Here is a 27,426-nt window from a genome sequence, read left to right as displayed (position 1 = left end):
GATGAGGATGAAGGTGGAAGAAGAGATGGATAGATGAGGATGAAGGTGGAGGAAGAGATGGGATGAGGAGATGATGGGATGAAGGATGAAGGAAGAGATGGATAGACGAGGATGAATGAATGGTGAAGATGAAGGTGGAGGAAGAGATGGATAGACGAGGATGAAGGTGGAGGAAGAGATGGATAGACGAGGATGAAGGTGGAAGAAGAGATGGATAGACGAGGATGAAGGTGGAGGAAGAGATGGATAGACGAGGATGAAGGTGGAGGAAGAGATGGATAGATGAGGATGAAGGTGGAGGAAGAGATGGATAGATGAGGATGAAGGTGGAGGAAGAGATGGATAGATGAGGATGAAGGTGGAGGAAGAGATGGATAGATGAGGATGAAGGTGGAGGAAGAGATGGATAGATGAGGATGAAGGTGGAGGAAGAGATGGATAGATGAGGATGAAGGTGGAAGAAGAGATGGATAGATGAGGATGAAGGTGGAAGAAGAGATGGATAGATGAGGATGAAGGTGGAAGAAGAGATGGATAGATGAGGATTAGGCAAAAGGAAGAAGAACAAATCTAAAGAGTGTTTACAGTGGTCCCTTAGTGAACTAGAAATCATCAGAACCTCTGGAGAGGGTTTACATTTCAAATGTTTTTTTAACTAACAAAGGAAACAGAACCAATACGAACTATGTGACTGGGCTAAAACAGACAGTAAGGTCTCTCCCCAAGTTCAGCATGTTGAGGATAGCTGGGGTTCGGGCAGCGGTTTGACCAGGTAGAGCTTGTCTCCTTGTTCACTGGTGAAGATGGGGGCTTTCTTGTAGTGTTCCACCAGTTCATCTATGGAGCTGAACTTGCGCTGGCCGATACAGTAGACCTCCTCTGAACACTGCACCTTGAAGTGCTTGTTCTTCCCAGGCGCCTTCAGAGACACAGAGAAATCACTGGGCTAGAGGGAGAAGGATGGAGAGAGCGAGAGTCAGTTCACTTACACAACATAGATGAAACATCTCCAACAAACACTCTACTAACTATCCACCAGCAGAGGGCACTATGACTTCATTTATAAATCACAGGTGAATAGCTGTTCATGTGTGCAGATACTGTATATCTCCTATCCTCCAATTTAGTATTTTATCCTTGGGAAGATCTCTATTGCATACTCCTCGCGTCCTCTCTCCCCGTCACCTCCTCAAAACCCATTGGAGGTGGTGGTCAATGAGGGGCATGAGGAGTATGCAATTGAGATCTTCCCCTTCCCACAGGGCAGTGTTTGGGAAACCCTGGTCTATCTCTTCTCACACACTCATACCTCCTTCCCTAATCCCTCCCCTTCCTTCATCCTCTCCTCCCCCACTCACCGATGACTCGCTGTCACGTATGAGGAAATCCCCCTCCTGTCCTCTCTCGTTGAGGACCAGCTCTGCTTGGTGTCTGGTCACCCCTCCGTAGTACCAGTCCCTGCCTGCAAACTTGCCCTCGCACGCCGGGGCCATGTGGCCGATCTGTGGGGAACCGGGGGGCGACAGCGGAAGGGCGGGGAGCCCGGGAGGCCCGTTGGTGTCATTCAGCACCAGCACGTAGTTTTTGGGCACCAGGCCCACCAGACCGCGGGTGTTCCGGCAGCGCCACCACTCTGGGTCGTTCTCAGGTTTCTCAACAACCTCCATCACCTCTCCTTTCTCAAAGTTCAGCTCCTCCTCCGTCACTGAGCTGAACGGGTACAGAGTCTGGACCAGCTGGAGCGCACCACTGCCCTCGCCACCCCGGCTGCCACCACCTCCCGCCCGCCCGTTGGTCATCGTGGCCTCCCTGCCCCTCCCTGGGGAGTCCCTTCCGCCTCTACCCCCTTCACCCTCTGAGGGGTCCTCCAGGACATAGTTGGAGGGGAACCAGCCCACACGGCCCCCCTGGCTGCCCCGCCACCAACCGTCACTGCACTTCTCCATCACCGTGACCCGGGACCCCTTGGCTAGGGTCAGCTCATCCTCGCGCTCCGCCACGTACGAGAACTTGACCACAGCCAGGATGTTGAGGTCGTAGACCCGCTCGGCCACTCCTCGGCCACTCCCATTGGAGGGGTACTCCGCATCTGTGCTGGGCGTAGGGGAGGCGTCACTGGCACTCTGCTTCCTTCTGCCCTTACCCAGTCCTGAGACAGAGACAAAGACATCAGTATGATAAGCTAACCTACCATGACATTTCATTTTATTTTAGAGAACCAGTCAAAGACAACATGTTTGGTGTTGCAAGTGGATTGAATAAAAAGTACTGTGGATTTCTTCTAGTTGGCAGTATTGGCAGCGACTGGTACTACAACACTTGTATAACCAGATACTAAGTAAGGAATAATTAACAAGGGGTTATGCGTCTTATGGAAAATAATAAACAACTAGGAGTTGCATTATTTTCCAGAGAACGCATAGAGCCCCAAGCTGATTATCTCTTTTATACCACGGCTATAATTGAACACAGTTGCCTCTAGAAATGTGTTCAAAATCCACTGAAGTAGCTAGCAAGTTAACTAGAAAGCTACAGTAGTTGCCTTGGTAACCAAACACAGACTTGCTAGTTTAGCTAACCAAACCACAATGCCAATGTTTTCAATTTGACTTGCTTGAAAAGCAGCTAAAACATGGAAGAATGAACTACAGACAGTGAATTATATCGTGCGTTATAGGGGATTAAACAACGGGTGGATCTAATCCGGGATGCTGATTGGTTAAAACCGCATTCCAGCCGGTGTCTATTCCACCTGTTGTGAAATCGTTAGATTACTTGTTAGATATTGCTGCATTGTCAGAACTAGAAGCATAAGCATTTCACTACACTTGCATTAACATCTGCTAACCATGTGTATGTGACCAATACAATTTGATTTGAAGTGACAACCGGTTAAAGCTATGCCCATTTACTCTGATCCATCTCACTGTGCAATCCACTGTCTCATCAGCCCAGCCATACAATTTATAAACTTGATCTCTAATGTAAAAACCATCTAGACATTTTCTCCCATTTCTTTTAGACTGGCAACTGGTTTTCAATAGCGATTTGCATAAACCTTGCTGTCGGTCTCTGACATTTCCAACATTGAATTTCAATATTGAAACAATCTCCTGCTGTCCAATAGTAATGAACGTGTAGGGGTCTGGAGTCGGGACAGACAGTTTTTCTCAGCCAGTCAAAATCACGAATAGGCATCATTTAAGGACATATACGAAATACATTTCAATGGAAAACAGATCAAACGATACTAAATGCAGCTTGTTTGTAGTCTTTCCTGCTTCAGTTTGAAGTGATTGTGTTAGTTGTGTTGTTGGCTGGCTCCTCTGAACAACAGTGATTGTGTTAGTTGTGTTGTTGGCTGGCTCCTCTGAACAACAGTGATTGTGTTAGTTGTGTTGTTGGCTGGCTCCTCTGAACAACAGTGATTGTGTTAGTTGTGTTGTTGGCTGGCTCCTCTGAACAACAGTGATTGTGTTAGTTGTGTTGTTGGCTAGCTCCTCTGAACAACAGTGATTGTGTTAGTTGTGTTGTTGGCTGGCTCCTCTGAACAACAGTGATTGTGTTAGTTGTGTTGTTGGCTGGCTCCTCTGAACAACAGTGATTGTGTTAGTTGTGTTGTTGGCTGGCTCCTCTGAACAACAGTGATTGTGTTAGTTGTGTTGTTGGCTGGCTCCTCTGAACAACAGTGATTGTGTTAGTTGTGTTGTTGGCTGGCTCCTCTGAACAACAGTGATTGTGTTAGTTGTGTTGTTGGCTGGCTCCTCTGAACAACAGTGATTGTGTTAGTTGTGTTGTTGGCTGGCTGAACCTCTGAACAACAGTGATTGTGTTAGTTGTGTTGTTGGCTGGCTCCTCTGAACAACAGTGATTGTGTTAGTTGTGTTGTTGGCTGGCTCCTCTGAACAACAGTGATTGTGTTAGTTGTGTTGTTGGCTGGCTCCTCTGAACAACAGTGATTGTGTTAGTTGTGTTGTTGGCTGGCTCCTCTGAACAACAGTGATTGTGTTAGCTGTGTGTTGGCTCCTCTGGCTGGCTGGCTCCTCTGAACAACAGTGATTGTGTTAGTTGTGTTGTTGGCTGGCTCCTCTGAACAACAGTGATTGTGTTAGTTGTGTTGTTGGCTGGCTCCTCTGAACAACAGTGATTGTGTTAGTGTGTGTTGTTGGCTGAACAACAGTGATTGTGTTAGCTCCTCTGAACAACAGTGATTGTGTTAGTTGTGTTGTTGGCTGGCTCCTCTGAACAACAGTGATTGTGTTAGTTGTGTTGTTGGCTGGCTCCTCTGAACAACAGTGATTGTGTTAGTTGTGTTGTTGGCTGGCTCCTCTGAACAACAGTGATTGTGTTAGTTGTGTTGTTGGCTAGCTCCTCTGAACAACAGTGATTGTGTTAGTTGTGTTGTTGGCTAGCTCCTCTGAACAACAGTGATTGTGTTAGTTGTGTTGTTGGCTGGCTCCTCTGAACAACAGTGGTTGTGTTAGTTGTGTTGTTGGCTGGCTCCTCTGAACAACAGTGATTGTGTTAGTTGTGTTGTTGGCTGGCTCCTCTGAACAACAGTGATTGTGTTAGTTGTGTTGTTGGCTAGCTCCTCTGAACAACAGTGATTGTGTGAACAACAGTGATTGTAGTTGTGTTGTTGGCTGGCTCCTCTGAACAACAGTGATTGTGTTAGTTGTGTTGTTGGCTGGCTCCTCTGAACAACAGTGATTGTGTTAGTTGTGTTGTTGGCTGGCTCCTCTGAACAACAGTGATTGTGTTAGTTGTGTTGTTGGCTGGCTCCTCTGAACAACAGTGTCCTGACGAGAGAACACATTTTCCGTGCCAGGTGAAATCGCTCATCGTTAGCTCATTCTTATGGATGTATCCAAATAAATGTCACTAGAAAACAGCTTAAACATGCAGCTACTTTGCTGTTGTTCTGGCTGCTGTGTTTAACGTGACTAAGTTAGCCGTAGTTCGGTAGCTAGCAAGCAAGGTATAAGAACGTCGCCAGCCAGCATGACAATAGAACATTTAGGATGAACGACTGGGTTCGCATCCATAGATGGTTCGGTTGCCAGAGACTGATAGAACGAACGACCAGCCGGCTTGGGTAGCAACCCTAGATTTGTGTCAGGACTTTATTTTTTGGAAGGATGAAATAGTATGAATAAATTAATCTAAATAAAAATGTAATGAAAATATGTCAATCATTATCTGAATATGTTGGTAACCCGTTCTATTTAAGCGATAATGCCCTTGATTAACCCCATACCAATTTATCCGCCAAACACCCTCAAGCCAATCAGAAACGAGTATTCAACAATGCCATGATATAAACATCTTTCATATCCACAACCGAAAACACATAAGTTATAACTCCAGTGGTACTGAGAAAGTAAATAAGACAGAAGGAGCCGAAGCTGATTCAGGACACTGGGAGACAAGGCAGGAGTTGGGGCACTAAATGGAGGCTTCAGGCTGCACTCTGGGCCCAGTTGGGGAGTAAACACTTAAGATAGAGGACAAAACAAACACATACAGGTAACTGCCAGAATAAAGGAAACACCAACAGTGTCTTATAATAGGGCACCATGAGCCAGAACAGCTTCAAACTCATGTTCACAATCACATGCACGTACATACAAGATTGTACACACATGCACTACATACAGTAATTCTCTCAAACTCGCACTCAGTGGGGCTAACACACACACACACACACACACACACACACACACCTGCTAGTGTGTGTGTCACAACTCCCATCTCATTAAACCAGGCATTCAGCACCACCGACATGCTCTAGCTCAGCTAACCAAGTCCCCTCAAAAAGCTGAAAATAGTACATTCGAGCTGGGGAGGAAAGTGGAGCAGACAGCCTGGTGCATGGATCTGCTGTGGTACTGACAGGCAGGCAAGGGATCAAAGCTGCCTCTACACCTACCCATCTCCTCTCCCTGCCTCCATCTCCTGCACAACGAAGACAGCAAGCTCTCTCCTGTCTCCTCCATGTTGATTATTTACCTGTTGTAACCCATGTTGAGCGCTAGCTAGGGCCAACTAAAAGTTGTTCTGATGCTTTCAGTTGTCACACCTAGGGAGATGGGTGACTGACATACAGATGACTAATGGCTCCGGTGGTTGGATGCTGGGCAGACAGACCCCATCAGGGCAGCTCTTACTGTACAAACCAATTACATCTTAAATAAAAGTCACCAAACATACTTTAGTTCTTCTGTTAGTTATGCAGTAAGTACAATTAGATTCCACTGCAAACACACATTCCCAATGCTGCAATTTGTTTAGTCACAACACAGGGAAAAGTGACAACTGTGTGTGTTTGTGTTGCAGTGTAGAGCCAGGTCACAGCTCTGTCGATGACAGCTAACTCAGAAAGTTATCGGGTTCACACAGAGTGGCACTAAACTTTCCTCCTGCTTTGTTGTGCGAGAGAGAAATGGGTGAGGAGAGGTGGAGGGAGGAGGCTCCCTTGGCAGCTGTTACTAACACACAGAAGACCAGACATCACAGGACAGAACTCACAGAAAAGAGGGGCGGAGTGAGAAAGAGTGAGAAAGAGAGCGAGAGAGAAAAAGCGAAACAGAAACAGAAAAAGAGGGCAGAAGAGGGCAAGATCAAGGGAAAAAAAGACAGACAGAAGGGGATGACAAATGCAAACAAGACAGGAATATTGAACAGACCGTAATGTTTAAAAGAAGAGTCAAGGTCCATGTACAACAAGCTACTGAGGAGTGGCTTCCGTCTGGCCACTCTACCATAAAGGACTGATTGGTGAAGTGCTGCAGAGATGGTTGTCCTTCTGTTCTCCAATGTCCAGAGGAAATCTGTGACCAAGGCCCTTCTAGCCTGATTGGTCAATTTGGCCGGGCGGCCAGCTATAATTATTTTTATTCAACTAGGCAAGTCAGTTAAGAACAAATTCTTATTTACAATGACGGCCTACCCTGGACAAACCCGGACGACGCTGGGCCAATTATGTGTTGCCCTATGGGAATCCCAGTCACGGCCGGATGCGATGCAGCTGGGATGCAGTGTCTTAGACCACTGCACCACTCTGGAGCCAAGAGAGTCTTGGTGGTTCCAAACTTCTTCAATTTAAGAATGATGGAGGCCACTGTGTTCTTGGGGACCTTCAATGCTGTAGAAATGTTTTGGTACCCTTCCCCAGATCTGTACCCACGACACAATCCTGGACAATTCCTTCAATCTCATGGCTTTGTTTTTGCTCTGACATGCACTGTCAACAGTTGACAGATCATGTCCAATCAATTGAATTTACCCCAGGTGGACTTCAATCAAGTTGTAGAAAGATCTCAAGGATGATCAATTTGAACAGGATGCACCAGACAGAGCTCAATTTTGAGTCTCAGTGCAAAGGGTCTGAATACTTATGTAATTAACCTCTCAAACCTCAGATTTTTGGGGTGGTGTGTTAGAATACCATTTTGGTATTTTGTATATAGTTATTCCATTCAAAATGTATAACTTCACCAATTTGGCCACTTGGGTACATTTGGGCTACTTATGTGGGACACCAGGGTCACTTCATGATAAATGTCATGTAGCACACTCATTTTGGAAGTTATCATTCTGAAACTTTGCACAAGTACTGTTGCCCTCTTATGTTTTCCACTGAAATTGTCCCCATCATCCTATCTGAATGTTTGTTTTATCTTGTTCATTTTAAAGATGATACAACAATAATAAACATATGTTTTTTTTCATTGTATTATCTAAACCAGATCTATTGTGTTATATTCTCCTACATTCAATTCACATTTACACAAACTTCAGAGTGTTGTCTTTCAAATGGTACCAAGAATATGCATATCCTTGGTCCTGTGCCTGAGTTACAGGCTGTTAGATTTGGGTATGTCTTCAGGCGGGGGGGGTAGCTCTAAGAGGTTTTAAGGTATTTCTGTATTTTATTTTTCACTTTGTCATTATGGGTATTGTGTGTAGATTGCTGAGGATTTGTTTTTTGTTTGTTTTTTAAAACTATTTTAGAAATAGGCTGTAACGTAATACAAATTTGAAAAAGTAAAAGGGGTCTGAATACTTTCCAAGGGCACTGTATGCTAATCTGATTGGGTAACACTAGAATACGCAAAAATATCTTTCAAAAGGAACAGAACAGCATTTTCATTATTTATGTTACTGTACGCAATGTGAGAGTAAAGTGTTTTAGAAACCTCGATACTATTTAGAACACAGATTTTATTTATTTATTTTACCTTTATTTAACCAGGCAAGTCAGATAAGAACAAATTCTTATTTTCAACGACGGCCTAGGAAGTGGGTAAACTGCCTGTTCAGGGGCAGAACGACAGATTTGTACCTTGTCAGCTCGGGGGTTTGAACTTGCAACCTTCCAGTTACTAGTCCAATGCTCTAACCACTAGGCTACCCTGCCGCCCCATATACCAAAACGTCTTACGTGCATGTGACTCTGGAGGAGTATTTGAAAAAGTCCTTTATTGGCGCTCCAGGAAAATGTCCTCTTAAAAACTGCCTATAAACACAAATGATGTTTGTGATATCAAAATGCTAATGTTAACACGTGTGTTAAATACTTATTTAGGAAAAGTCAAGAATGGAGGGGGGGGGGCATGACATTAACAATTGCAGAGATATTTCTATTTTAGATTCATATGCATTCAAAGTGTTTAAAAAAAAGTTACACTTCTCAAAAGGCACTGAATGGGTGGAACAACTCATTAGTGTGTGTGTGTGTTGCCCCACTTGATGTGACACAACATGAAACCTCTCCTCCTGGGCCTACTTCAAGCCATCCCGTGGAGAGACTGAGCTGTCGACTGCCTCAGGGTAGAGAGCAGAGATATGCCGAGGGCAGCAGACAAAGTCCCCCGAGACCCACACAGCCCAGCTCAGCTGAAACACACACTCTCAATCTCCCTCATTTCCACTTCAAGGCTCTGGTCTGCTGGTTGGCAGCGGAACAGTCTATTCCCTCCTTCCACACTCCATCTTTCTCTCTCTCCCCCCCATCCTTATTCATTCATCACTGGAGCCTGACCCATGACAACCCTACCTCAGCATGTTTAATAACAACCCAGAGTGACACAGAGGTTGGCATATCAACAGGGTGGGTAGGATTAGGGCTGTGGCGGTCACAAAATTTAGTCAGCCGGTGATTGTCAAGCAAATAACTGTCAGTCTCACGATAATTGATCGTTAATCAACAAACACATTTAGCATCTCCTGGCTTCCACTAATCACCTACAAGCCACTGATGCAGACCTTTGGAACATCTACATTTAAAAATGTCTAATAAATCCATTAAATATAGCCTACAACTTCGCAATAAATCCATTATTTATTTTAGACAGAATAGCACTCTGAGTTGTCTGATCTGACTAGTTCATTTAGCAAACAAACAAGATTTGCTTAGAATGCCGTGGCATTATTTTATAGTATGAAGAATACAATTGAACAATGCTGAATACAATTGAACAATGCTGAATAAAATAAAGGACATTTTCTCCAAACGATTTGAGGGAGTGCGACCATGCGGCTATTTTTTGTTGAGAGGTTAACAAAGAAATAGGTCCTCCTATATGCTTAATTTAGAGTTATTAATGTAACTTTAGTTGTTCTGCAAATGTTGGGCTATGTTTTGTTTTTAATACATTGTAAGGCGGCATGACGAGACTAACGATTTGAAAAGAAGTTGCTTGAAAGGCATGAGCTACGCTTTGTTTTTTGCAGAGGCTGTACAAATTTCATCAGTCTCTCATTCACAATTTGACAAGCACTTGATAATGCCTCGGATTTCACAGCGGCATCCCCTTTGTATGGCTGTAATGTACCCTAAGCACGAATATTCCATTAGCGAAAAACACCATTATCAAGTGACCGCAAATACGATTGTGCATGTAATGCATTTATTATAAAATGTGCATTTTTTATGGTGAAAATGATCTTCCCCAAACTTGAAACTCATGTGCTGCTTATGTATGCCAGCTAGGCTATATTGTCACCCATCAGACAATTCTTGATTTAAGCTCGTCTTCACATATACGAAAAAATGTGTGCAATTTGTTTTGATTTAGAACGGATCATTATCATGCACCCGTCTCAAAACAGGGACAGAGATTTAAAAAAAATACAGGTCATCTATGCACTTAAATAGCGAATGGAGGATGCTTTTCCTGTGGTTCATTTTCATACCAGCCTGGTAGGCTATACTCCTGTTGTAAAGATAAGTAATGTGCTTAATATTACTAAAGTTGAGAAATAAATATAGTAGGCCTAGCCTATAGAAAGCTGATGGGATCCTCCTCTTTTTAATAGAGGTCATCACTCTGTTTTCTCACGCAATTGCATAGCCTATAGAAATGTTGCGCAACATGAGCTCATGGACTCTCATGAAGTGTTTGATTAGATTTTTGATTACATTTGCATTGATGTCAGAGTGATTAGAGGGAGAATAGAGTGCTGAGAACCAGGCAGTTAGCAAGTTTGGTAGGCTACTAATGACCTTCAGCAGCATCAGAGCTTGAAGAAGCCTAATTACCGTGACTACACGGTCACGTGGAATTTGACTGCCTTAAGACTCATGACTGCCGGTGTGGCGGTAATACGGTCATCGCAACAGCCCTAGGTAAGAGACTTAAAATGTAATGCGTTACAGTTACTAATTACCTGTCAATTGTAAATCAGTAGGGCTGACTCCAATTAGTCGACTGGTCAATTGTTTAGGCGATAGGCTGTTGGTCGACAGATTTGCGTAACAAATATAGAGTACCAGTCAGAAGTGTGGACACACCTACTCATTCGAGGGTTTCTGTATTTTTACTATTTTCTACATTGTAGAATAATAGTGAAGACATCAAAACTATGAAATAACACATATGGAATGTGTAACCAAAAAAAGTGTTAAAATCTAAATTTATATTTAATATTTGAGATTCTTCTAAGTAGCCATCCTTTGCCTTGATGAGAGCTTTGCATACTCTTGGCATTCTCTCAACCAGCTTCATGAGGTAGGTAAATATATTTTTTTTATGGCACAGGAGACATGTCTGAGGCTATTACATCTCAGGATACTAATCCATTGCGGTGGCCACAGGGATGTGCTCTCTCCTGCCAATTTGTGAACAGTCACAGTCAACTTCATTGTGTGAATTATTTGCATTTGATTGTTAGTGTCAATTCCCCATTACATATATCACCAGAAGTACATTTACCATTCATTCCTATAATATGTCATCTATAATGTTTGTTAGAATACAGTCATTTCTGTTAATGCATTCAATATATAATTATTCCAGTCTAACGTTCTCGTTGTTGGAGTGGACACACTGTTTGCAGAGCACACAACATATACTTGAGAGAAACAAGTTTTGATTTATTTAATTCCTTTTAGGGGTTTTTCCAATTTAGGTGTGGTCTTTTGTTTGGAGCGCTTCTGTGAATGTTGAGTAAGGACACGCACCGGATTATACATAGAAGTAGGCCTATAGGCTACCTGTCCTGCGTGCAAATGTAGGCATATAAAATGTGCCCATTTGGAGATCAGATAGTGTTTCTGATTGGCTTAATGCAGCACTACTAATGAGCAGTGGAGCATCTCAAAGTAACCTCAGATAGCAAGAAAACAAAGTCTGTTTTTACATCCATTGAGAATGACAACAGTTCCTCAATGTATTGGAAACATCTTTCCAGCTCTCTCCCTTTCAATAACCACTCAGGATGAAAGAGAAAAAAATGTATGCTCTGATCCAGTGGAAACATCATAGAACAGGCCTACCTGATGACCTCTTTTCCCTTGCGCAAATAGCCTACAGCTGTGTCTGTCCCAAACTCACTGGCTCAGGAACCTCTGAGGGCCCAGCATATTTTATACAATGTTTCAAGTTCATTGCAGATAGGCCCTGCGTAGCCAATATGACATTTATTTTTATCAGGGTATTTTATACCTGTAGGCTGCAATGTATTAATTTGTTGGCTTTATGTAGGTTATTTTTACCTAGTTGGCAATGGAAATAGAAGTGAAGTTACTTTTTAGGTTTGTATCCTTATCGTTTAGATATAATTTTGATGAACCACATGACAATGATTGAGATAGGAAGACAAAGTAAATGAAACTCTTCCACAGAAATGTGCTTATGAAAACCATAAATGCCACGCAGATTGGTAGAAATGTTAAGATAAACCAGCATTCCACGTGAGAAAGGTTGCTGACTCCTCATGCAGCCTATAACCGGCAACTTCAGGAGAGTGAAGGCAGAATCTGGCAAAAGCCAGTAGGAGCAGGTTTGTTTTTGCTGCTGTGAAGGCACACGGTGGTATATTACCCAATAGATATTGGAGTTCAACAAATTTGTTTTCAAATTATTCTTTGTGGGTCTCTCACTCTCTCCCTCTCACTGTTCAACTATTGTCTTTCCGAGTTAACTACTAACCACACTTTATGCACTGCAGTGCCTGCTAGCTGTAGCTTTTCTTTCAGTACTAGATTCATTCTCTGATCCTTTGATTGAGTGGACAACATGTCAGTTCATGTTGCAAGAGCTCTGATAGGTTGGAGAACGTCCTCCGGAAGTTGTAAGTAATTACTGTGGAAGGGGGTGAGAACCATGAGCGTCTTTATATTGAAGTCAATGTACCCAGAGAAGGAAGGAAGCTAGCGGTGTTCCGACCACACCATGGTGCTACCCTACAGAGTGCTGCTGAGGCTACTGCCAAAACTTTGAATCAATCATTTGGTGACGTGAATATATTTAGTATAGTTATCTAAAAATGATAACTTTGTTTCACAATTGATATGAAATTCACTGAGGATGGCCCTCTTCCTCCTGAGGAGCCTCCATACAGTATCGCCTGTCGGCTAAACCACTGCTGTCGTCTTTACTGCCAAGCGTTTATTCAAGTTGTATGTATGATCTTTGGATGCCGACAGCAGTCACAGCATTGGAAGACATAGCTTGAACTGTAACCTAAAATAAATAAATATATTCATTCCTGTGATCTATTATTGATCAAACACATTGCTGTGTCATCATGTAGTGGTCTCGGACTTGTGGTCAGACTATATTATATATATTTATTTATATATATTTATATTATATATATGCCATCTATATTGTGAAGTGCACCAGTCCCTCCTGCAGCAAAGCACCCCCACAACATGATGATGCCACCCACCTGCTTCACGGTTGGGATGGTGTTCTTCGGCTTGCAAGCCTCCCCCATGTTCCTCCAAACATAACGATGGTCATTATGGCCAAACAGTTCTATTTTGGTTTCATCAGACCAGAAGACATTTCTCCAAAAAGTACAATCTTTGTCCCCATGTGCAGTTGCAAATCCTAGTCTGGCTTTTTTTAATGGTGGTTTTGGAGCAGTGTCTTCTTACTTGCTCAGATGGCCTTTGAGGTTATGTTGATATAGGACTCGTTTTACTGTGGATAAAGATACTTTTGTACCCGTTTCCTCCAGCATCTTCACAAGGTTCTTTGCTGTTGTTCTGGGATTGATTTGCACTTTTCGCACCAAAATTACATTCATCTCTAGGAGACAGAGCGCGTCTTCTTCCTGAGTGGTATGACGGCTATGTGGTCCCATGGTGTTTATACTTACATCCTATTGTTTTTACAGATGAATGTGGTACCTTCAGGTTTTTGGAAATTGCTCCCAAGGATGAACCAGACTTGTGGAGGTCTACAATTTTTTTTCTGAGGTCTAGGCAGATTTTTTTTATTTTACCCCGTAGTTCACCCCAATTTCATGGCATCCAATTGTTTAGCAGCTACTATCTTGTCTCATCGCTACAACTCCCGTACGGGCTCGGGAGAGACGACGGTTGAAAGTCATGCGTCCTCCGATACACAACCCAACCAGGACGCACTGCTTCTTAACACAGCGCACATTCAACCCGGAAGCCAGCCACACCAATTTGTCAGAGGAAACACCTTGCACCTGGCAACCTTGGTTAGTGCGCACTGCGCCCGGCCCGCCACAGGAGTCGCTGGTGCTGAGTGATGAGACAAGGATATCCCTACCGGCCAACCCCTCCCTTACCAATTGTGCCCAGAGTCTCTGGTGGCACAGCTGGCGCTGCAGTACAGCGGGCTGATTTATTTTTATTTTCCCATGATGTCAAGCAAAGAGGCACTGAGTTTGAAGGTAGACCTTGAAATACATCCACAGGTACACCTCCAATTGACTCAAGTGATGTCAATTAGCCTATCAGAAGCTTTTAGAGCCATGACATCATTTTCTGGAATTTTCCAAGCTGTTGTAAGGCACAGTCAACTTAGTGTATAAAAACTTCTGACCCACCGGAATTGTGATACAGTGAATTATAAGTGAAATAATCTGTCTAAACAATTGTTGGAAAAATGTCTTGTGTCATGTACAAAGTAGATGTCCTAACCGACTTGACAAAAGTATAGTTTGTTAATTAACTAGAAATTTGTGGAGTGGTTGAAAAACAAGTTAATGACTCCAACCTAAGTGCATGCAAACTTCCGACTTCAACTGTGTGTGTGTGTGTGTGTGTGTGTGTGTGTGTATATACAGTGCCTTGCGAAAGTATTCGGCCCCCTTGAACTTTGCGACCTTTTGCCACATTTCAGGCTTCAAACATAAAGATATAAAACTGTATTTTTTGTGAAGAATCAACAACAAGTGGGACACAATCATGAAGTGGAACGACATTTATTGGATATTTCAAACTTTAAAAAAAAAAATCAAAAACTGAAAAATTGGGCGTGCAAAATTATTCAGCCCCTTTACTTTCAGTGCAGCAAACTCTCTCCAGAAGTTCAATGAGGATCTCTGAATGATCCAATGTTGACCTAAATGACTAATGATGATAAATACAATCCACCTGTGTGTAATCAAGTCTCCATATAAATGCACCTGCACTGTGATAGTCTCAGAGGTCCGTTAAAAGCACAGAGAGCATCATGAAGAACAAGGAACACACCAGGCAGGTCCGAGATACTGTTGTGAAGAAGTTTAAAGCCGGATTTGGATACAAAAAGATTTCCCAAGCTTTAAACATCCCAAGGAGCACTGTGCAAGCGATAATATTCAAATGGAAGGAGTATCAGACCACTGCAAATCTACCAAGACCTGGCCGTCCCTCTAAACTTTCAGCTCATACAAGGAGAAGACTGATCAGAGATGCAGCCAAGAGGCCCATGATCACTCTGGATGAACTGCAGAGATCTACAGCTGAGGTGGGAGACTGTGTCCATAGGACAACAATCAGTCGTATATTGCACAAATCTGGCCTTTATGGAAGAGTGGCAAGAAGAAAGCCATTTCTTAAAGATATCCATAAAAAGTGTCGTTTAAAGTTTGCCACAAGCCACCTGGGAGACACACCAAACATGTGCTCTGGTCAGATGAAACCAAAATTGAACTTTTTGGCAACAATGCAAAACGTTATGTTTGGCGTAAAAGCAACACAGCTCATCACCCTGAACACACCATCCCCACTGTCAAACATGGTGGTGGCAGCATCATGGTTTGGGCCTGCTTTTCTTCAGCAGGGACAGGGAAGATGGTTAAAATTGATGGGAAGATGGATGGAGCCAAATACAGGACCATTCTGGAAGAAAACCTGATGGAGTCTGCAAAAGACCTGAGACTGGGACAGAGATTTGTCTTCCAACAAGACAATGATCCAAAACATAAAGCAAAATCTACAATGGAATGGTTCAAAAATAAACATATCCAGGTGTTAGAATGGCCAAGTCAAAGTCCAGACCTGAATCCAATCGAGAATCTGTGGAAAGAACTGAAAACTGCTGTTCACAAATGCTCTCCATCCAACCTCACTGAGCTCGAGCTGTTTTGCAAGGAGGAATGGGAAAAAAGTTCAGTCTCTCGATGTGCAAAACTGAGAGAGACATACCCCAAGCGACTTACAGCTGTAATCGCAGCAAAAGGTGGCGCTACAAAGTATTAACTTAAGGGGGCTGAATAATTTTGCACGCCCAATTTTTCAGTTTTTGATTTGTTAAAAAAGTTTGAAATATCCAATAAATGTCATTCCACTTCATGATTGTGTCCCACTTGTTGTTGATTCTTTTCAAAAAAATACAGTTTTATATCTTTATGTTTGAAGCCTGAAATGTGGCAAAAGGTCGCAAAGTTCAAGGGGGCCGAATACTTTCGCAAGGCACTGTATATATATATATATTATTATTTCCCTTCCCCATTGAAAGGTTGTGGCCTGTCAAATTTTTAAAACATTGCTACAGTAAAAGCATAGTGATATTAACACACAGTGCCCCGCCCTCCTTTCGGAAAAGCTGACCACGACTCCATTTTGCTGATCCCTGCCTACAGACAGAAACTAAAACAAGAAGCTCCCACGCTGAGGTCTGTCCAACGCTGGTCCGACCAAGCTGATTCCACACTCCAAGACTGCTTCCATCACGTGGACTGGGATATGTTTCGTATTGCATCAGATAACAACATTGACGAATACGCTGATTCGGTGTGCGAGTTCATTAGAACGTGCGTTGAAGATGTCGTTCCCATAGCAACGATTAAAACCGTGGATTGATGGCAGCATTCGCATGAAACTGAAAGCGTGAACCACTGCTTTTAATCAGGGCAAGGTGACTGGTAACATGACAGAATACAAACAGTGCAGCTATTCCCTCCGCAAGGCTATCAAACAAGCTAAGCGTCAGTATAGAGACAAAGTAGAATCTCAATTCAACGGCTCAGACGCAAGAGGTATGTGGCAGGGTCTACAGTCAATCACGGACTACAAGAAGAAAACCAGCCCAGTCACGGACCAGGATGTCTTGCTCCCAGGCAGACTAAATAACTTTTTTTCCCGCTTTGAGGACAATACAGTGCCACTGACATGGCCTGCAACGAAAACATGCGGACTCTCCTTCACTGCAGCCGAGGTGAGTAAAACATTTAAACCCTCGCAAGGCTGCAGGCCCAGACGGCATCCCCAGCCGCGCCCTCAGAGCATGCGCAGACCAGCTGGCCGGTGTGTTCACGGACATATTCAATCAATCCCTATACCAGTCTGCTGTTCCCACATGCTTCAAGAGGGCCACCATTGTTCCTGTTCCCAAGAAAGCTAAGGTAACTGAGCTAAACGACTACCGCCCCGTAGCACTCACTTCCGTCATCATGAAGTGCTTTGAGAGACTAGTCAAGGACCATATCACCTCCACCCTACCTGACACCCTAGACCAACTCCAATTTGCTTACCGCCCAAATAGGTCAACAGACGATGCAATCTCAACCACACTGCACACTGCCCTAACCCATCTGGACAAGAGGAATACCTATGTGAGAATGCTGTTCATCGACTACAGCTCGGTATTCAACACCATAGTACCCTCCAAGCTCGTCATCAAGCTCGAGACCCTGGGTCTCGACCCCGCCCTGTGCAACTGGGTACTGGACTTCCTGACGGGCCGCCCCCAGGTGGTGAGGGTAGGCAAAAACATCTCCACCCCGCTGATCCTCAAAACTGGGGCCCCACAAGGGTGCGTTCTGTGCCCTCTCCTGTACTCCCTGTTCACCCACGACTGCGTGGCCACGCACGCCTCCAACTCAATCATCAAGTTTGCGGACGACACAACAGTGGTAGGCTTGATTACCAACAACGACGAGACGGCCTACAGGGAGGAGGTGAGGGCCCTCGGAGTGTGGTGTCAGGAAAATAACCTCACACTCAACGTCAACAAAACTAAGGAGATGATTGTGGACTTCAGAGGGAACACCCCCCTATCCACATCGATGGAACAGTAGTGGAGAGGGTAGTAAGTTAAGTTCCTCGGCATACACATCACAGACAAACTGAATTGGTCCACTCACACAGACAGCATCGTGAAGAAGTCACAGCAGCGCCTCTTCAACCTCAGGAGGCTGAAGAAATTCGGCTTGTCACCAAAAGCACTCACAAACTTCTACAGATGCACAATCGAGAGCTTCCTGGCGGGCTGTATCACCGCCTGGTACGGTAACTGCTCCGCCCACAACCGTAAGGCTCTCCAGAGGGTAGTGAGGTCTGCATAACGCATCACCGGGGGCAAACTACCTGCCCTCCAGGACACCTACACCACCCGATGTTACAGGAAGGCCATAAAGATCATCAAGGACCACAACCACCCAAGCCACTGCCTGTTCACCCCGCTATCATCCAGAAGGCGAGGTCAGTACAGGTGCATCAAAGCTGGGACCGAGAGACTGAAAAACAGCTTCTATCTCAAGGCCATCAGACTGTTAAACAGCCACCACTAACATTGAGTGGCTGCTGCCAACACACTGACTCAACTCCAGCCACTTTAATAATGGGAAATGATGTAAAATATATCACTAGCCACTTTAAACAATGCTACCTAATATAATGTTTACATACCCTAAATTATTCATCTCATATGTATACATATATACTGTACTCTATATCATCTACTGCATCCTTATGTAATACATGTATCACTAGCCACTTTAACTATGCCACTTTGTTTACATACTCATCTCATATGTATATACTGTACTCGATACCATCTACTGTATCTTGCCTAAGCTGCTCTTTACCATCACTCATTCATATATCTTTATGTACATATTCTTTATCCCCTTACACTGTGTATAAGACAGTAGTTTTTTGGGGGGAATTGTTAGCTAGATTACTTGTTGGATTATTACTGCATTGTCGGAACTAGAAGCACAAGCATTTCGCTACACTCGCATTAACATCTGCTAACCATGTGTATGTGACAAATAAAATTTGATTTGATTTGCTACTGTATGTGCTCAGTCCATAACCATCCAGCGAGTTATGTTTTCACAAACATTATGGGCAGACAGGCACCACGACAGTGTGTACTGTACACCCTATATCTGTCAGAGAGATGAGAAAAATGGGGCAAAAGTTAAAAAAGAAAAAGACAAGAATAAACAAGTGAGGAAGCCATTTTGGCTCAGTGGGGAGATGGTTGCCCCCTGCACAGCCATTTTGTATCAATGCTACTGGGCTTCTCCCTTCAGGAAGAACAACCCAGGATACGGCAAAACATGCAGTACTGACTGGAGAAAGAGGAAACATAGCTTTGAGTGCTTACTTTACTAGGCGGGCCGGCATGCATGTGCGCACACACAAAATAAGACGCATTAGAAGATACTGACGAACCCTCACCATCCAAACATTGATTTATGATGAAATACAACATTTTGAAATGCTAGGGGTTGAAGTAGAACCTGGCCATAATGTAAAATTCAATAACAGACGCGGATAGCTAGTCGTTTCTTGGTTTCACCACAGGCTGCAACACCATCAGGCTAGCGCATCATGCCCTGATGGTTGGTGGGTGGGCAAGTGCATTGCTTTGTTTAGAGACCTCACTCTGAAGCTGGTTTACTGGCCTGCAGACAAGACTTCAATGACTCAGCCACATCTCTTTAACGGGCATATAGAGACATCCCTTCAATTATGGATACACTCACATTGGTGTCAGAATAACAGTGTGTAGGGGATAGCAGAGAAGGTGAGAATGTTTGTGGATGAGTGTTGGTTCAGTGCCTCTAGAATTAGTTTTCTTATTGCTAGAAATATTTTGAGATTCATGGCAAGAGAAAGAAGCTAGATCTGTGCACATCGTGAGCACTCCCCACGCACACACAGTCCTGACTCAGTGCTGGCGAGTGACAGGCTGTGCAGTGTTGGCCCACAGTCTGATGGCGCCGTCCCTCGGGGCAGAGGGGAATATGTGTCTGAAACAGACTACCCATCCCCTCGCATAGCCTCCTCCCCCCTCTCTTTCTCTGTATGTCTGTGTGCGCCTCTCTCTCAATCTAAACTTCTCTCTCGCTCTCCCACAAGCAGAGAAGACGTACACTATATATGCACAAAAGTATGGAAACACCCCTTCAAAATGAGTGGATTAGTCTATTTCAAGTGTGAAATCAAGCACACAGCCATGCAATCTCCATAGACAAACATTGGCAGTAGAATGGCCTTACTGAAGAGCTCAGTGACTTTCAATGTGGCACCTTCATAGGATGCCAACTTTCCAACAAGTCAGTTCGTCAAATTTCTGCCCTGCTAGAGCTGCCCCGGTCAACTGTAAGTTATGTTATTGTGACATGGAAACGTCTAGGAGCAACAACGGGTCAGCCACTAAGTGGTAGGCCACACAAGTTCATAGAACGAGTGTTGAAGCGCGTAGCACGTAAAAATCATCTGTCATTGGTTGCACTCACTACTGAGTTCCAAATTGCCTCTGGAAGCACAAGAGCGGTTCATCGGGAGCTTTATGAAATGGGTTTTAATGGCAGAGCAGCTGCACACAAGCCTAAGATCACCATGCGCAATGCCAAGCATCGGCTGGAGTGGTGTAACGATCACCGCCATTGGTCTCTGGAGCAGTGGAAACACATTCTCTGGAGTGATGATTTGGTTGATGTCTGGAGAACACCTCCTTCCCCAATGCATAGTGACAACTGTAAAGGGCTAGGCCTCTTAGTTCCAGTGAAGGGAAATCTTAACGCTACAGCGCCATTCTGGACGATTCTGTGCTTCCAACTTTGTGGCAAAAGTTTGGAGAAAGCCCTTTCCGGTTTCAGCATGACAATTCCGCAGAGCACAAAGCAAGGTCCATACATAAATGGTTTGTTGAGATCGGTGTGGAAGAACTTGAACGGCCTGCACAGAGCCCTGACCTCAACTCCATCAAACACCTTCGGGAAGAATTGGAATGCCGACTGCAAGCCAGGGATAATCTCACAACATCGGTGCCTGACCTCACTAATGCTCGTGTCTGAATGGCAGCAAGTCCCACAGCAATGTTCCAACATCTAGTGAAAGCCTTCCGAGAAGCGTGGAGGCTGTTACAGCAACAAGGGGGGGGGGGACTCCATACTAATGCCCTGTGTGCTCAACTCCCTGTCTCTCTCTCTGGTGCACGCTAGAGTTCACAGTTCAGCTAAATGTGTATGAGTATATGAAAAGGCATAAAAAAGGGAGCAAGGGAGCAAGGAGATGGCGAGAGATAACAGGACAACGTCTCTTCAGTCTCCACCAGCCCAGAGACAGGATCACGTTTGGATAACATTTAATCTACCATAATCCTGTAGTGTGCGGAGCAGTTTTCATGACGTTACACGCATTATCCTGAACCCTTAACTCTAAACTAGGAATCTTTCCAACCGGAAACCTGTGAAGAGGAATGCTGACAAACCTGGGACAGGTGCACGACCTTTACACTCACAGGTCACACGTGAATGAGTGCTTGTATTATTAAATTCTTGGATATAGGGGGCGCTCTTTTAATTTATGGATTAAAAAACGTGCCCGTTTTAAGCGCAATATTTTGTCACGAAAAGATGCTCGACTATGCATATAATTGGCAGCTTTGGAAAGAAAACACTCTAAGGTTTCCAAAACTGCAAAGATATTATCTGTGGAGTGCCACAGAACTCATGCTACAGGCGAAACCAAGATGAAACTTCAACCATGAAATGGGCAGAATTTTTGAAGCTCTGTTTTCCATTGTCTCCTTATATGGCTGTGAATGCGCCGGGAATGAGCCTGCCCTTTCTATCGTTTCTCTAAGGTGTCTGCAGCATTGTGACGTATTTGTAGGCATATCATTGGAAGATTCGCCATAAGAGACTACATTTACCAGGGGTCCCCCCGGTGTCCTTTGTCTAAATTGGTGCGTAATCTACAAGCTGCACGCAGTCATCCAGTGATTGAGAGGAGAGAGGCGGCTTTCAACGAACGATATATCATGAAGAGATATGTGAAAAACACCTTGAGGATTGATTCTAAACAACGTTTACCATGTTTCATTATGGAGTTAATTTGGAAAAAAGTTCGGCGTTTTGAAGACTGAATTTTCGTTTTTTTTTTGGTAGCCAAACGTGACGCACCAAACGGAGCAATTTCTCCTAAACAAATAATCTTTCGGGAAAAACTGAGCATTTGCTATCTAACTGAGAGTCTCCTCATTGAAAACATCTGAAGTTCTTCAAAGGTAATGATTTTATTTGAATGATTTTCTGGTTTTTGTGAAAATGTTGTCTGCTGATGCTAACGCTAAATGCTACGCTAGCAGCGCTAGCTGTTACACAAATGCTTATTTTGCAATGGTTGAGAAGCATATTTTGAAAATCTGAGATGACAGTGTTGTTAACAAAAGGCTAAGCTTGAGAGCTAGCATATTCATTTCATTTGCGATTTTCATGAATAGTTAACGTTGCGTTATGGTAATGAGCTTGAGGCTGTATTCACGATCCCGGATCCGGGATGGCTCGACGCAAGAAGTTAATGTGAGGACATACAGACACCAAGCTGTGGCAACTCCGAGAGATGGCCAACTGAACACTGAGGACATACAGACACCAAGCTGTGGCAACTCAGATATGGCCAGCTGAACACTGTGAGGACATACAGACACCAAGCTGTTGCAACTCAGAGATGGCCAGCTGAACACGGTTCCTGAGATGCTGGTGGATAGCTGCTCTGTAAAGTAAGAGGCTCACATCCAGCCCCAGTACCAGAGTGGGACACACACATACAATTCAGGAGAAGGGTTAATAATGACCTCATCAATTTCTAGCGGTTGTGTAGAGGGGATTGACAAAATAGAGGAGAGCTGATATACTACCACGCCTGCCGCCGCACCGATAACCCCGCCGCCGCTGATAACCCCGCCGCCGCCGATAACCCCGCCGCCGCCGCACTGACCCCAACACACCGAAACGACCACCACACCGAAACGACCACCACCACCACACTGAAACGACCACCGACACGCTGAAACGACCACCGTCCACCGACGCGCTGAAACGACCACCGACCACCGACCACCGACCACCGACGCGCTGAAACGACCACCGACGCGCTGAAACGACCACCGACCACCGACGCGCTGAAACTACCACCGACCACCGTCGCGCTGAAACTACCACCGACCACCGACGCGCTGAAACTACCACCGACCACCGACGCGCTGAAACTACCACCGACCACCGACGCGCTGAAACTACCACCGACCGCACTGAAACTACCACCGACCACCGACGCGCTGAAACTACCACCGACGCACTGAAACTACCACCGACCACCGACGCACTGAAACTACCACCGACCACCGACGCACTGAAACTACCACCGGCCACCGACGCACTGAAACTACCACCGACCACCAACGCACTGAAACTACCACCGACGCACTGAAACTACCACCCACCAACGCACTGAAACTACCACCGACCACGCACTGAAACTACCACCGACCACCAACGCACTGAAACTACCACCAGACCACCAACGCACTGAAACTACCACCGACCACCAACACACTGAAACTACCCCCAACAACACAGACAAACTACCCCCAACAACACACTGAAACTACCCCCAACAACACACTGAAACTACCCCCAACAACATACTGATAAACTACCACCAACAACATACTGATAAACTACCACCAACAACATACTGATAAACTACCACCAACAACATACTGATAAACTACCACCAACAACATACTGATAAACTACCACCAACAACATACTGATAAACTACCACCAACAACATACTGATAAACTCAGCCCCAACACTCTTACCCAGTGTGTCTTTGAGGTTCTTGACCAGAGAGGCCTTCTTCACCAGGCTGTTCTTGCGCTCTACGTAGTTGGAGGGGACATAGCCGGTCTGGTTTGAGGCGTTCCTCACCCTCCACCAAGTCTTGCTGTCGTCCAGCAGAGTAAGCCGATCATTCTTCCGGATGTCAAGTTCCTGGTCCTGCTGGGCCGTGTAGTCCCACTTGGCTACAACTGTCACCTCCTCCGTCATCTTTCATGGAGTCCCCCTGGAAAGAGAGAGAAGAGTGGAAGTTACACATCAACCCCAAATTAGACCTAAGACCGAGAGACTGATTGTCTGCAGGGAGTATGCATGCTCCAGTTCACCATGCAGGACACGAATCAGGTGAACAGTCACACACACTACTTTACAGCTGAACGTACATGGAAGGGTGAGCATGTATCCGTACATTCAGACATGTATTGTATGCGCACCTGACTGCCTGCGTGTTGGGGAGTGTTTCTGTGTGTGTGACTGACTGCCTGCGTGTTGGGGAGTGTTTCTGTGTGTGTGACTGACTGCCTGCGTGTTGGGGAGTGTTTCTGTGTGTGTGAGTGACTGCCTGCGTGTTGGGGAGTGTTTCTGCCTGCGTGTTGGGGAGTGTTTCTGTGTGTGTGTGTTGTTTCTGACTGCCTGCGTGTTGGGGAGTGTGTTCTGTGTTGTGTGTGTGTGTGACTGACTGCCTGCGTGTTGGGGAGTGTTTCTGTGTGTGTGACTGACTGCCTGCGTGTTGGGGGGAGTGTTTCTGTGTGTGTGACTGACTGCCTGCGTGTTGGGGAGTGTTTCTGTGTGTGTGTGTGACTGACTGCCTGCGTGTTGGGGAGTGTTTCTGTGTGTGTGTGTGACTGACTGCCTGCGTGTTGGGGAGTGTTTCTGTGTGTGTGTGTGACTGACTGCCTGCGTGTTGGAGAGTGTTTCTGTGTGTGTGTGACTGACTGCCTGCGTGTTGGGGAGTGTTTCTGTGTGTGTGTGACTGACTGCCTGCGTGTTGGAGAGTGTTTCTGTGTGTGTGACTGACTGCGTGTTGGGGAGTGTTTCTGTGTGTGTGTGACTGACTGCCTGCGTGTTGGGGAGTGTTTCTGTGTGTGTGACTGAATGCCTGCGTGTTGGGGAGTGTTTGTGACTGAGATGAACACCATATTAAATGTCTATATTTATGAGATGAAATGTCTATATTTATGAACACAACACCATATTAAATGTCTATATTTATGAGAGCCGGCCAGGTGTGCTCAGTCTCAGTGTTCTGTTCCATCAAGTCTTCCCATAACAGCCTAATGAAATTCTCTGGGTCCCACATGCCAGTGGAATGAAACAAATCCTGATTCAGCGTCTGTTTAGAACGTTCCGCCAGAGTTCAACCACTGCTGCTGGGAAACAACTGTCAAATAAACAACGGAAGAGCCGCCTTGTAAACATGAAACGGAGATGATCGCATAGAAGAACAAGAGGGAGAGAAGTAATTCACACAATAACACTAATGTTCTACAATAGTCAACCTCGTCTCCAAATATGATCATTTTTTAAAAAGTGAAATACTAAAAACAGTCTACTTTTGATGCATTACATCTTGTGTTGAGACAGCCCAGGTCTACCTCTTTCAATCCAAACCTGGAGGAGCAATAAACAAGCCCGAATCAATCACAGCCTCCCTTCTGTTGTCCTGACCTGCAGGTAAATAGTATAGTAACACTATTCTACTGTGAGGAGGTAGTCGTTGTTTAAAAATGCACGTTGCAAAGTAATGGCCTGATTACATATTCATGGTGAAAGAGTGCGAGAGCGACAGAGACAGACAACTGCTAAACCCTTGCTGTGTGAAACTTAGCTAACGGCCGGTGGTTAAACATAGGGCTGGGCTGGCAGGCTGGCTGGCGGGCTGGCTGACTGGGCTGGCTGACTGGGCTGGCTGACTGGGCTGGCTGGCAGGCTAACAGGCTGGCTGGCTGACTGACAGGGCTGGCTGGCTGACTGGGCTGGCTGGCTGACTGGCAGGCAGTCAAAACACTGGAGTGTTCTAGAGACAGACCCACAGGGGGAAAGACACTTGGGATCACACATTCCCTTTCTCATATCGTCTTTGACACTATTCTTTAATGAGGGCAATTCACTGATGAAGCTCTGCCACACAGGACCGTAAAACTCAAGAGAAGCGGAGACACACGATTACACCACATAAAAGATCCCATTACAGCTGGAAAGATTTAGATCTTCGGATATAGCCCACTGTATTTCATAAATTGTGTTTTTTTAAAGACAGGATATTAAACTATCCATGACAGGCTCATTTCTTAATGCACCGTCAAGAATATGGATGTTTTAGCACAGTGCCACTCATTTCTAGTACATCAGACGCTTTACTGTCCCACTAGTCTCTTCTCACAGTCACTGGAGAGACAGACTACTGCCACACCAGCATCTGTGTAGCATCAGAACCATTGTAATATAGTGGATGTGCCCCTGCTTGCATGCACTAAAGCTACCTAACAGGTTTCCCCAACAGGCCTGGACAGGGTTAGATTTGAAAGAAAGGAGGTAGAGCAGGTAGAGCAGGTAGGAGGAGGAAGAGCCGGTAAGGGAAGGGGCGCAGGCCAAATCTTGCCTGTGAGCCTGTCCTTGCCTTGGGAACAATGCAGAAGGTTGAGTGAGAGGGGTGAGGTGTTACCAATGTGGCTTACAGAACAGCTGTATACACAGTTACACACACGTTTAACCTCGTCCACAGGCGATCATTGGGCAGTAGTGTCTGCTATCAAAATTACACACACAACCAATCCCAAATCAACCTCACACAAGGATGAGACCAGTAACAAGAGTATGATAATAACCATCGGTCTCACCCACCCTCACTCCCTTCTCTTGTAGTCGGTCTCATCCACCCTCCCATCTCTTGTAGTCGGTCTTATCCACCCTCCCGCCCTTCTCTTGTAGTCTGTCTCACCCACTCGCCCACCTTCTCTTGTAGTCTGTCTCATCCACCCGCCCTTCTCTTGTAGTCAGTCTCACCTTGGTCTCTGATCCACCCTCCCGCCCTTCTCTTGTAGTCTCTGATCCACCCTCCCGCCCTTCTCTTGTAGTCTCTGATCCACCCTCCCGCCCTTCTCTTGTAGTCTCTGATCCACCCTCCCGCCCTTCTCTTGTAGTCTCTGATCCACCCTCCCGCCCTTCTCTTGTAGTCTCTGATCCACCCTCCCGCCCTTCTCTTGTCTGTCTCATCCACCCACCTTCCCTCCCTTCTCTTGTAGTCTGTCCACCCTCCCGCCCTCTCTTGTAGTCTCTGATCCACCCTCCCGCCCTCTTGTAGTCTCTGATCCACCCTCCCGCCCTTCTCTTGTAGTCTCTGATCCACCCTCCCGCCCTTCTCTTGTCTGTCTCATCCACCCACCTTCCACCCTCTTGTAGTCTGTCTCACCCACTCGCCCTTCTTGTAGTCTGTCTCACCTCGGAAACATCCACCCTCCCTCCCTTCTCTTGTAGTCTGTCTCACCTCAGAAACATCCACCCTCCCTCCCTTCTCTTGTAGTCTGTCTCACCTCGGAAACATCCATCCTCCCTCCCCAGTCTGTCAGCCTCTGATAGATCCACCCTAGTTCTCTCTTGTGATGGTCTCACCTCTGTATCCATGGTGATTATCCACCCTCCCTCCCGGGCTCTTGTAGTGATGGGGGTCTACTTCTAATAAGATCCATCCTCCTCCCTCCCCAGTTCATCAGCGTTCTGATAGATGACGCTCGTTCTCCCTCAGTGTGATGGCCCCGCTACCTCTGTATCCATGGTGATTATTCAGCCTCCCCCGACGACCGGGC

The 27,426-nt window shown here is 45.3% G+C and overlaps 1 protein-coding gene across 2 annotated transcripts in view; it reads right to left on the bottom strand.

The window, feature by feature from the left end:
• Positions 1 to 293: 293 nt before the first annotated feature.
• Positions 294 to 27,426, bottom strand: part of nck2a (NCK adaptor protein 2a) — a 50,111-nt gene continuing 22,978 nt past the window's right edge. For both annotated transcript variants that reach the window (XM_042319887.1, XM_042319888.1), the window contains exons 2-4: positions 23,602 to 23,846; positions 1,359 to 2,149; positions 294 to 946 (exon numbers count right to left, since the gene is read on the bottom strand). In XM_042319887.1, coding sequence (XP_042175821.1) covers positions 728 to 946; positions 1,359 to 2,149; positions 23,602 to 23,830 — 1,239 coding nt within the window. In that variant the 5' untranslated portion in view covers positions 23,831 to 23,846 and the 3' untranslated portion in view covers positions 294 to 727. The remainder of the gene's footprint in view (positions 947 to 1,358; positions 2,150 to 23,601; positions 23,847 to 27,426) is intronic.

This window comes from Oncorhynchus tshawytscha, linkage group LG03 (genome assembly GCF_018296145.1).
Source record: "Oncorhynchus tshawytscha isolate Ot180627B linkage group LG03, Otsh_v2.0, whole genome shotgun sequence".
Classification (NCBI taxonomy): Eukaryota; Metazoa; Chordata; class Actinopteri; order Salmoniformes; family Salmonidae; genus Oncorhynchus; species Oncorhynchus tshawytscha.
Note: the sequence above shows the minus strand (reverse complement) of the source record. Positions and strands in the feature narration are given on the sequence as shown.